General features: G+C 40.5%; 1 protein-coding gene across 1 annotated transcript in view; it reads left to right on the forward strand.

Moving 5' to 3' along the window:
- The window catches only part of plcb2 (phospholipase C, beta 2), a 46,860-nt gene that overhangs the window by 16,127 nt on the left and 18,149 nt on the right, over positions 1–12,584 (forward strand). Inside the window, exons 14-27 of the mRNA XM_072690493.1 lie at positions 340–535; positions 1,207–1,283; positions 1,504–1,600; positions 2,352–2,436; positions 2,718–2,842; positions 3,599–3,750; positions 4,309–4,473; positions 4,627–4,726; positions 5,258–5,362; positions 5,483–5,538; positions 5,828–5,900; positions 6,032–6,538; positions 9,644–9,827; positions 11,742–11,883. Of these exons, the coding sequence (XP_072546594.1) occupies positions 340–535; positions 1,207–1,283; positions 1,504–1,600; positions 2,352–2,436; positions 2,718–2,842; positions 3,599–3,750; positions 4,309–4,473; positions 4,627–4,726; positions 5,258–5,362; positions 5,483–5,538; positions 5,828–5,900; positions 6,032–6,538; positions 9,644–9,827; positions 11,742–11,883 (2,064 nt within the window). The remainder of the gene's footprint in view (positions 1–339; positions 536–1,206; positions 1,284–1,503; positions 1,601–2,351; positions 2,437–2,717; positions 2,843–3,598; positions 3,751–4,308; positions 4,474–4,626; positions 4,727–5,257; positions 5,363–5,482; positions 5,539–5,827; positions 5,901–6,031; positions 6,539–9,643; positions 9,828–11,741; positions 11,884–12,584) is intronic.

Genomic DNA, 12,584 nt, shown 5'->3' on the forward strand with positions numbered 1-12,584 from the left:
ATGTATACATCTAGTTAAAAAATAGACTTGATCAATTCTTTCCTTCAGCCATTTCAAGATCTTACCTCATTTCTTTCCAAACACTTGCAAAATTGAACTAATACAATTATGATATTTCTACTAAATAAAAATGTGCTACGAATGACAGATGTGTGTTTCCAGAAATCATTAGGTTTTAGTTCCCCACTGCTCTCTATAATATAATTGCCTGCATCCCCTCAATATTATCTGGCCAGCAGTGATCCAGTTGGTGGTTTGTAGTAGTAACATGTACTATTTGACTGAATTAGTCTGTGTGAAAGAGCTTGTATAATGGTTTGCACTGGGTATATCTTTCAGTTGAAGCCAGGCCAGCAGATCCCCAGTCCAGCAGAGCTAATGGGGAAAATTCTGATTAAGAATAAAAAGAACAGTGAGCCTCAGGCTAAAGCAGGTCAAGCTAATGCAAAGAAAGCAGCAAGTCAGGATCAGCAGCAAGGACCCTGCAGCTCACCTGATTCCAACCAAACTGCCCCTGCTAACCAGGAGAGCCAAGGTGAGAATGCAGCACATCCACTACAGGGCATACGTTTAAAAGATAAAGTTTCATCTTGTTTCATGTCCTGGCAGCAAAAACAAACAAAACAGAACAGCCCAAGTGGGGCTCTAACAGCCTGAACACACGTGTATATTTTTAGATTGTCTACTGGCAGCTCAGTCCTCATATTCACTGGGTCCGCTCTCTCCCCCGTAAGGCTGAGCAGGCCCTATTTATGCTGCCAGCTGGACTCGTTAGACTAAACAGGCACAAGTGTACAGCATCAGGGCAGTGTAGGGTGGCGCTGTGGGCAGGCCCACAGCTCTCTCCTGCCTCCTAACTGCCACTAGAAATGATCCAAATATGACAGAAGACAAATAATAATAAAAAGCTTTATTCTTTCCCTGCCCATTAGCCGCTTTCTGTGTTTAGCTATTTGTTGTTCTTTTATTTATGCTAGTTGTATTTGTACTTTTTGTGAAGCATTTTGAGCAGACAGTGTAATATTAAAGGTATTACAATCAAGTCAGAATTATGCTAAATATCGGGAGCTCCAGAGTGGCACAAGTGTTGGCCATATCAACAGGAAATCTCACAGCCTGTCATGACTGAGAGCCTTACTGAAAGCCTTGAATTGCATGTGTGTAGGATGGATGGCTTAACAAATGAGCATTGCCTTTCTTAAACAGGTGAAGTGGCTGAGGAGCAGGAGGAGCAAGAAGAGCAGGAGGAGCAGGATGAGGAGAAGATGAAGAACTCAGATGAGGTGCTGTCTTTCTCCTCACTGTTCTTGAACTTGAACACCTACATATGTTTCCTTTAATTAGTTCCTAATGGGTGTCTGGGGTATATAAGTACAGTTGTTTAATAAGAATTGTATAAGTGTTTCATTATAACCTTTTCATGTTCAGTTGTGAGGAGGAAAGTTTAGCAAAACTGAAATTAGTTGAATTCATTTACTGTTTCTGCTTATCCATCATCATTAGGGCACTGCTGGGCAGGAAGTAACAGCGTATGAGGAAATGTCTGCGCTCGTCAACTATATCCAGCCTAACAAATTCATCTCTTTTGAGAATGCTAAGAGTGAGTCACTGCCTGCCTTATATATGCTAAATAACATAAAGTCATGTATGAAAATGTATGTCACCAATAGATATTTGTGTATTTATGACAACTTTTCAATTTGTGAGTTATGGAAGTCTAGAAAAGCCATGAGAAGAAAAATTATTTGGTTATTTTAAGTTTTTTTTGTCAATTTATTTTTTTGTTTGTCCCATTTTGGTACTGCCAATGAAGTCACCTTTTCATAGCTACCCTTAGCACTAGCTCGTGACACTAGGAGGCTAAGGACTTAGCGCGTCTGCTCCAAAACATGTGAGGCCAGCCACTGCCTCTTTTCAAACTGCGACGATGCTGCATCGCCAGGTAGCCAACATGCTCAGAGGAAAACGCCGGGTCCCCAGCTCAACCACACCAAACAACATTGATTAATGAGGGGAGAGAGTGGCCAATTGTGCTCTCTCTGACTCCAGCTGCCGATGGCAAAGCGACATGGCTCGGGATTTGAACTTGCAACCCCCGAGTCATGGTGGCAGCGCATTATACCTCATAGCCTCTTAGAGCCCTTGAATATCTTGAGATCATGAATGAATTTCACTTAATTGCAGGCAAGAATTTCCTATGTCGAGCTAATGCCCCATATTTACAGTCTGAATTTGCTTCTCAGTGATTAGTGGTGAATTCTGTAGTATGTCATGACTTCCTCTCAGAGTTGTGCTGGTAAGTGCTGGAGTACTGGAATAGTAACTGATTTTCCAATCTTTTCCAAACACAGAAAAAAACAAGAGTTATGTGATCTCCTCTTTTGTGGAAACCAAAGGTGAAAGTCTGATCAGCAAGAGTGCTGTGGAGTTTGTGGAGTATCCTTTTACGTTTGCCTTCCTAATGAAATCTACAGCTAACCCTAGGAGCAACTTCAAATAATAGCTTCATTTAGTTTTTGTCAGAACAGATGACCACAACACACTCATAATCTCAAAATATAACATTTGTTTATAATTGGTCCTTACAGACATGCATGCACACACATAGTCAGGCACCTTTCATCACAGTTTGTGACAGTTGTCAGATAATAAAAAATGGTCTATATTGGTAATTCTCCTTTCGGCATGGTAGCGGCTTCTTTTACTGCATAATTCAGATATAACAAGAGACAGATGAGCCGTATCTACCCAAAAGGAACACGCATGGACTCCTCCAACTACAGCCCTCAGCCTTTCTGGAACGCAGGCTGCCAGATGGTGGCACTAAACTACCAGACCATGGGTAAAAACCTGCTTTTTATTTTGTGTTGGATTGAATGATGTTTTCCATTACCCTCTCTGGCTACATACGTTACCATGTTTTATTAACAGTATAAAGAATACTGCATAGAGTACCGGGCTATTGATAAGAGGGTTGTGGGTTTGATACCCGAGCTCAGCAAGCTGCCACTGTTGGGCCCGAGAGAAAGGCCTTGACCTTAACCTTCTTGGCTCTCCAGGCACAGCAGCGTTGACTGGCCACTGCTCCGGACATGTGTGCTCGCTGCATGCTTTTGCTTACTATAGTGTAAATGTGTGTGAACTGCACGGATGGGTTAAAGGCATTAGAGGCCAAATTCTACCTTTGTCCAACATAAATGATGAAAGTGTTTTTTATTATTTTTATAAATGAGTGACTTTATTATTTTATTATTAAATGTTATTACTCAGAATGAAAGCTTTTGTGTGTTCAGAAAATAGAGGATACAATTTTCCTTTTATTAATTATCAGTTAGGATAGGATAGGAAGTATAGGTAGGCAATACCTGTAAAAATGTGAGATAGGATTTGCTAATCGTTTCAGTGCTATTCATTGTTTGTAAATAGCCATTATGTTATACTATTATATTATACTGTATCTTATCAATACTGCCAACACAATCTACAAGAGGTCATTCTACTACACTTGACATTATGGCCCAATTCCTGACCGCTGTGTTCAGAGAGCATTGAATCAATACTGACCTATCAGGTCAACTGCTTGTGTTCTGACATGTAGATTTCCCCATGCAACTGAATATGGCACTGTTTGAGTTTAACGGGAGGACAGGGTACCTCCTCAAACACGACCTGCTGCGAAGGAGCGACAAGAAGTTTGACCCCTACAGTGACAGGATTGACACCATTGTGGCCAACACTCTCACAATCAAGGTAAAGCCTTTAACCCATTCATGTCCTGGAAATGCTACAGCATCCGTTCTGATTGGTGTAATATGTTATAATCTGTGGCTATAGTCGGTAGGTTGATCTTAAGAAAAGAAGTGCTTATAGACCTTTTTAATGCATGGTCTGACATTAATGTCAACAGCAAACTGGAAACTGACTTGTTGAAGGTTTTCATGAATGAAAAGAAGTGTGTGTGAAGCATAGGTGCAGAGAATGGGTAAATGTGAATTTGACTAGGCTATTATTTGTGTCAATGATCGCACGTTGTCAGTCCTTTGCACCTGCAAAAGGGGGTTACATATAGAACCATTGCCTTTACTAACGAACTTTTGAAGAATCAGTTCACACACCAGTTCCTTATTACCACTATCTGTGAACAGGGTGCATTTAATGAAATGTAAATACACAGATGTGTAGTAGAAACTAAATGTGTGGGTTCCTGTGTGTGTATGTGTGTGTCCATTTACTTTCTATGGTCTTAAGCTAAAATCCTTGCTACGTTTATTACGCCCTTTGACTGAGTAACTATATGTGTTCATCCAGATCTACTCAGGCCAGTTCCTGTCTGAAAAAAATGTGAAGTCATCAGTGGAGGTGGAGATCATCGGTTTGCCTGGGGACCCCAAACGCAAATACCGCACAAAGTGGTCCCCAACGCCCAATGCCATCAACCCTGTGTGGAACGAGGAGCCATTTGTGTTTGAAAAGGTCTGAGATCTACCTAGAACATATGGCTGTTGGAATGTTGTCAGTGCTAAAAGCTATGCTGGGGTTAATGCACTGATACAGAACATAATAAAGCAGTGCTTTTGGATAGACAGTTTTTGGGTATGTGATTGAGTTCTAATGCTCTGTGAACAGATTCTGTGCCCAGACATGGCTTCGCTCAGGATAGTGGCCTATGAGGAAGGCGGGAAATTCATTGGTCACAAAATCATTCCTATAGATGCTATTCAGTCAGGTAAGTGCAGAGGAGACTAGGTGCTCGATCATACCAGCGTGTGCGTTCTTGTCACTGTAAATGTGTGCTGACTGCCAGGCCTAAAGCCTATTTTATTCGTTGCAGTAAATCTGTGTGTAACTGTGACATCTACTGTTATAGAAATATGATATTTAAAAAAAAAAAACTTTCCAATGGAGTCTGCTAAATCTTCTTGAAGGTCTTGTGCAGTCAAACAAGGATTCTATTTTACCTTTTTAATTGACCTCCACAATTCCTGTTAACTGCCATTTTTTAATTACATTACAAGCCATAGAAATAGCCATCTTCTTAGATCCTTCTCCAGCTTTGCGGGCAGCTGCTTAGAGGAGCCCATGCAGAATTTTTGAGGAGGAAACTTCTTAGACCTAAAAGTTATCTGAGAGCTCAAACCATTTGGGGTGCCCAAACTTTTGCATGGTGCTCCTTACACACAAATGCATATTTTTGCCAGATATATTTGATGTATATTTAACACATAGATGGCTGTGTGTGTGTGTTATACATCTGCAGGATTCCATCATATCTGCCTGCGTAGTGAGAGTAACATGCCTCTAACTCTGCCTGCTTTATTTGTCTACATCGAGGTGAAGGACTACATCCCTGCTGCCTTTGCTGGTACCCACAACTACAAACACTGCAATCTTTTTAAAGGAATTATTTTGGGTTCTTACGCTTTTGGGTTCTTAGGCTACATTAGTCAGTGTTGTAATCCTGTGCCCATGTTTGGCTTCTCAGATTTCACAGACGCTCTCTTTAATCCAGTCAAGTCCACAAAGCCGGTGAAACAGGAGGCAAGTTTTAAACGCAGTACAAACAAAAAGTTACACATAGAACTGGCAGCACATATTTGGCATGTCTTTACCTTTGAGAACACACACACACACCACAGAACTCTATTTAAAGACAAGAACACTCGGTTGTCTTAGATTAATGAATCAGCAGCAACATACAGATGATGAATCTATTAGAAAGCAGCTACTCCTGTCATTGTCAACATCGGTTTCACTTGAGTACATGTAGCTGAGTGAACACAGCTAGTTACTACCCACCTGAGGGTCTTAATCTGCCCCATGCTTTCAGAGTGCTACTTATGTAAGCCCATATGAGCTGCCTCCTGTAATAGCAGATGCTTCTGCACCTGCTCCTATTACAGGTAAGTAACTTCCATGAATAATTTATGTTGCTCAGTGCTCAATTTCATACATGCATCATGTGAAATATGAATTGCATAACTCCTCGCTTTGCATGTATAGTCTTTTTTTAATAAAATCAATATATTTACAGTACCTGATGTCACTGAGAGTCCAGTAGAGGGCGATGCTAATCCTCCAAATCAAAATGGAACGTCTGCTCCAGACCCAGGCAGCACTGATTCCAACTCAGTTGCCCCAGAGCCCACTGACCCAGAAAATCACAATTCAGAAGACCAGCCAACTCCATCCAACCAGGCACCAGAGCCTTCTGAGGTCCAGTCTGATCTTGAGAAGCCTCTAGCCTCAGATGAGGCTGCTGAAGAAACCCCCGTGGCATCTGAGCCAGATACACCTGCAGAGTCTACCACTGTTCCAAATGAGGAGCCGGTTGTAGAAGAGCCAGAGGTAAAAGCAGACTCAGCTCCAGACTCTGATTCAACTTCTGAACCAACTCCAGACTGTGATCCAAACTCTAGTGAGCAACAGGACTCTGGGCTGGAGTCTGCATCTGTAACTGATTCTGGATCAGCCACAGAAGTCGAAGAGGTTCCTGTTATTGCCCAAAGTCCAGACACTTCCACTGTGTCTGATGGTGCAGGTATGGCCTTTTTACTATTAATCCCTGACTGTCTGGGGTCATCATTAGCAATACAAATGGTGAGGGCCCAGATCCTGTTGTTAATCATTATCACAATGCTTTAACCAGTCCCTGACCCAATCCCAGACATTCCAGATCAGTGTCTCTGTTTTAGTGATTCAAGGCATTGGTTGAATTAATGCAGGCCAGCATGTGAAGCACATGCCATATTAATTATAAACAAGCCACCAAAAGGGATTTTTTAGTAGTGTTAATCTATAACAGTTTAACCGCATTAATTAAAACAATATTCTGTCATTATTCAGATTAATTACAAGTTAAAATGCTAGCTAGCACATCCTTGAAGTTTTAGGCGGGAGAACAAATAAATGTGCGGAATGCCAAAAAAACTATATATATATAAAACTATTTATAAAATAATATATATAATAATATATAAAACTTATTATATAATATCTCAGTGTAGATTTGAGAACTTTAGCCTTGAACACAACAAAGCTCGGACAGAGAAGCTTTAATAGAGAAAATGCTTCAACAAATTTTAAAAAGAAAAATGGATGATCGGTCTTTGGGCTTTGAGCTAAGAAAGGAGCTGCTGTATGTGTATGTGTGAGAGAGATGATGGAGGGGTAAGGAAATTGGAGGTAGTTATGAAATTGAATCCATATTTCAGCATAAATAAAGTGTAATGTACCCTCTGAGCTCAACAGTAGCGACACTGTGTTTACATCACTAAATAAAAACGCAAATACGTCACTAGGCTCTGAGACGTAGAGAGAGTGACCTACAGGAGGAAGTTGGGCCAAACTTGGTAAGATAATGAATTTGTGTTAAAAAAGATTTAGCGTTAAAGTTTGCAGATTAAACGTTTAGAGTTTTTAGACCTGTGATTTTTAGATATTTTGGAGACAAGAACATGAAAGAAATTATGTAATTATCTATTTTAAATAATTTAAACATTTAATTTCACCACATCTGAAACTTTTAGTTATTATAACTTCATTCTTGATGTCGTACAATTTCCTTGGTCATCATCTACAGCTCTGTTCATCATTTATTGACATATCTATTTCTTCTTCATTCCCCCCAGATTATTAGTTAGCTAGTTTTATACATGTATCTACAACCAAACAGATAATGTTTATTTTACTGAAAACGCTGATTTCAAACTAATTTTGCAAACACAATATGCAGCAATGCATTGCAGCTGTATCTGGTGCAGTTCATAGATCATGGCAGTTTGTACTAGGATATTCACTGTCAAATATAGCAATGACAGATGGTTAAAATAAAAAATCAGGTTTTATGTCTTGGCATTGGTTCAAAAAATCTGTAACTTTAAAAAAGAGGCATACACTGATTTATAAAGTTTCTGCATACTTAAATGGGTAAGATGCAACCAAAGTCTTTCAGAGTTGGTGCTTTGGTGAGAAATAGTTTAACGGCAACCAGATGTCTAAAGCATTTAATCTCTGTAAAAGCTGCCTTACAGAAGGTTATTACACGAAATGAACACAAATATGCTGCCTGATGTCTGAGGCGTTCGTTAATGATAATTTTGAGCTGCTGCCTGGCACAAGATTATGATAATGGATGCCCACAAAGCAGGAGATAGTAAGAGGGTTTTTAGGTAGCTGTTGCCTCAGGTCGTGAGGTAAGTATGAATGACAGTTAACAGGTAACATGGAGGTCAAGTTGAGATCTGGAAGACTATGGAAACATTCCAAGAGATCTGCTCACAGAAGTTCTAGAAAGGCAAATCAAAACCCCCGTTTGACTGCAAAAGGGTTAGTTTTACTGTGCACAAATATTCCCTGCATCCTCACCTCAAAATGAAGCATCTGAAGTTTTCAAATAAGCATCTGAACAAGCCTGATGCATTTCATAAACAGGTCCTTTGGACTGATGAAGTTAAAATGATGAAGAAAAACAGAGTAGTAGAGCAGCTTTTCATTAAAAGAACGCCTCTCCAACTGTTAAGCATGGGAGTGGAATGATCAAGGTTTGGGCTTGTTTTGCAGCCGGTGGCATGAATTAATTCAGTTTACTCCCAGCTAATTCTGGAAGCAAACATTTTCTAAAAATCTAAAAAAAAAAAAAAAAAATAGAGAATGACCTCTACTATATTGATTTTTATATTACATCTGTAGATAAACCTCCAAAGAGCAGAACATTCATGGTGGGCCAAGAATCTCACAGTTCTGGAAATGTTTTGCTAATAAGAATAAGCAAAAATGCCACAAGCAAGAACTGAAAGCTTCAAACTACAAACAGCATTTACTAGCTGTGATGATTCCCAAAAGGGGTGAAACTATATACTGATCATGCAAGTTGCCCAAACTGTTTCTTCAGGCCCTTTTTGTTATTTTGAAACTGTAAGAGAAGAAGTCACTTTGCTCAAAAATCTTTTACTAGCAAAGCTTTTCATAGCAACAGATATTTTTATCAGGGGTGCTGAAAGACCTCTAAGACCTGGTTTCTTTAAAAATCAGGTCTTAGAGACAGTAAATAAAATATTTATTATAGACATGGTGATCTCTGGTAATTATCCTTTAGTAGATGTTTTTGGCAATTAAACTTACAGTATACAATAAACATCATCTCACAGCCCAGAAATCACATGTTTGAGTACTGTGATATGCCTAATACAAATTTACTGACTGTAAACCATATGATATAATGTACAATTTATCATCTACCCTCAACTCTATTCATTATTGGTCAGTGTCTGACCATACGACTACTGTTGGCCAGATACTATTTGGGAGGTGGATTATACTTTAAAATAACTAGCTTAAAAATCATTGTGAATGCTCACAAGAACTGCGTAATGCTTTGTTACTCGAGTCATATTCGTGTAAAATCCAGTTCTGTTTCTCTTACATCATCTATAAAACGTGTCCTTTAGTGGTGGCTCAAAGCACAAATTCCACTTCCAGATTGTAGGGGGCAAGAAATGCTGATTTTCCATAGTGTTGGTTTAATAGGATTCTCTACAATTTCACACCAAACCACTCTGAATGACTCTGTGGTTCTTATTTCTGATCCGTTTTGTCTGCCACACACACACAACACCTACCCTTTCACCTACCTTTTCATGCACAGATCCGTCCTCTGTGACCTGTGAGGAACTGCAGCAGAACAAGAGTTACGTGAAGATCATCAAGAGGCAGGAGAGAGAGATGAAAGAGCTGGAGAAGAAGTTTCAGAAGAAGGCTGAAGAGCTGACTCAGAAATACAGTGACCTCTTCAAATCCCTCAAGAAAAAGAGCTCGCTTAAGAAGAAAGAGTAAACAAAGACCTACTACTGGAGATATCTCTCCCTTTCTAAATGTGCATGTGAATTTCTTTAGAACATCTACCAACTATATAGTTAAGGGGTTTAACAAGAACAATACCGGCATACGTAAACTAGAATAATTCACACTTTTATGAAAAAATTATATTTAATTTGTAACTATAAATATTTTTTTGTATTATAAACAAAAAGAAAATGCATGTACCTGGAACCAATTAAAATGTATGTATTTATAAGCTTCCCAGACAAAAAGGTGGTAACAATTTCAGGCTCCTGCAGGTAGTGTTGCACAAAGATGGTCTCTTCACTGGCTTCCTGTAGCTGCTGTCCACATCAGATTCAAAACCCTGACTCTGGCCTACAAAGCCAACAACGGACCTGCCCCTACGTACTTGATGGCAATGGTCAAAAGCCGATCCGCACCAAGAGCCCTTCAAGCTTCAAGTACGGCTCGGCTCGACCCGCCATCCCTCAAAATCCACTGAAGACAAGCGTTTTTTCTGTCCTGGCACCAAAGTGGTGGAACGAGCTTCCCCTGGGTGTCCGAACAGCAGAGTCCAACACTCGCTGTCTTCAAACCCAGACTGAAGACCCACCTCTTCCAAGAGTACTTGAGTGAACAGTAGACTGGTCACCTTACTGACTTGTGTTTAGTAGTGTCTAAACTTAGAGGTATCTTTGAATTCTTAGCCTATTCAAACTAGCTGAGAAGAGTACAGTGCAGTGAATGTCTTGTTAGATGTGTGACAAATGGGTCACAAAGCAGATGTTAATGATTGGCAAAAAGGAGTGATTGCATTTGGGCGGACCAAAGGCCAGAGTGTGAAGGACGTAGCTATACGGTCATACAGGTCTACCAGCAGTGGCAAAAATCCCAGTCTACAGGAAATTCCTATCATTTTTAAGAAGAAGTGAGCAAAGGCCTCTTGCTTGTCATCCTGCTAATGAAATGCAGTTCCCTGTGGAGTGTTTCATCAGAAGTCGGTTGTGTAGGACCTAGGTTGACTTGCAATTCTACATGCAATTCTTGCCTGGAAGTAAAGTTTGTCTTCTGTTTTTCGACTACAATTCTGACTAGAATTTCCTGTAGTCTGGGATTTTTGCCCATGCTGGTAGACCTGTATGAGCATACACTTCGATACACCTGCAAATTCAGCTTCTTCCTTCACACTGTGGCCTTTGGCTCTTGGGCCCAAATGTTATCTGCTTTGTGACCCATTTTCTACACACTGAATGAGACATTCAGTACACTGTCCCACCTCTTCTCAATCTATGACTGCCGTCGCACACCCCACAGGCATTTATAGTCCATTCATCCTTGTGCAAAGCCATCCTCAGGAGCCTGAAGTTACTACCACCTGAAAAACACAAGGTAATTTGCCTTGTTTTTGTCAATTAGACTTATATATAATATGTCGCCACAACATATATGACCACTGTAGACATGGACTCCACAAGACCTCTGAAGGTGTCCTGTGGTATCTAGCACCAAGACTTTAGCAGCAGATCCATTAAGTCCTGTATGTTGTGAGGTGGGGCCTCCATGGATTGCATCAGTGAGCCTTAGGTGCCCATGACACTGTCACTGGTTCCCTGGTTGTCTTTTCTTGGGCCACTTTTGGTGTGCATCCACCACTTCATACCAAAAAAACCCCACAAGACACGCAAGATGTTTTGGCGATGTTCTGACCCAGTCGTCTAGCAATCACAATTTGGTCTTGTCAGAGTAGCTTAGATTTTTCACTGTCTACCACATTATAGTTCACCTGTACTAATGCTATGGCTAATCAGTGTATATTTGTAGCATAAATGGTAGGCTCTGAGTTAACGTCAGATATGGAGTCACTGACTACAGGCTTACTCTGGGTCAGTCTGTAATATCCACACTCACCCTTTCTGTTGCAGGGCAGGAGCTGAGAGGGCAGATGCAGGGCCTAGTAACGAGCGGATTGCTGACCTTAAACAGAAGATGCAGGCGGAGATGAGGGCGCTGCGGGTGGAGCAATATGATCTGCTGAGGAAGAAGAAAGAACAGCACGCCACTGAGGTAGCAAGCAATCCAACTCTGTAGCTGTGTCCGAAACTGTGCCCTATTCACTGTCCCCTACATGTGAAAATCCAGATTACTGTATACAAGATAGAAGCACTATTATGAAGAGCACAATTCCACAAGGTAGGGCACAATGCATATGAGCTCATTGCTGTGCGACAGCAGATTATGCTGCATAAATAATCTGATGGTAGGTCTAACTCAGAGATCAGACACAGCTGATGTCTCTTTCCTACACCACCATTAGGATTAATTTAAGTGCTCCGCCTGTTCTTTAAATTAATTTAAATAAATTATTCGTACAGAAATGTATCCTAACCTTTCTGAATTAGGAGTGAAAACAAGGGAAACCAGTAAGCATTAGCGTTACACAAATGCTTACGGGTTGTGCTAGTTTCTCACCTGTTTGATGCACTTTTGATGCACTCTTTTCAGGCAGTCCTGCTAAAAATCAAACTGCACTCCCTAATAACACTAAACAGCTGTGCACCTCTACATCGACATTTACTTACCAGTCATTTCAGCAAACACTTCTGCGGGGCACTAATCCTCACATCAGCAGTGTGTAATTCATGAGTACAGAATCCATCAAGGCCAGCTGTGTCTGTGTCTCAGCATGGTTCACCAACCTCAGAGCTGCACAGTTTGGTGTTTTTCCACACAACTGATTCTTTATAAGAAACATTGGCATTAGTTGA

The sequence above is a fragment of the Salminus brasiliensis genome, chromosome 10 (genome assembly GCF_030463535.1).
Source record: "Salminus brasiliensis chromosome 10, fSalBra1.hap2, whole genome shotgun sequence".
In the NCBI taxonomy this organism is placed as follows: Eukaryota; Metazoa; Chordata; class Actinopteri; order Characiformes; family Bryconidae; genus Salminus; species Salminus brasiliensis.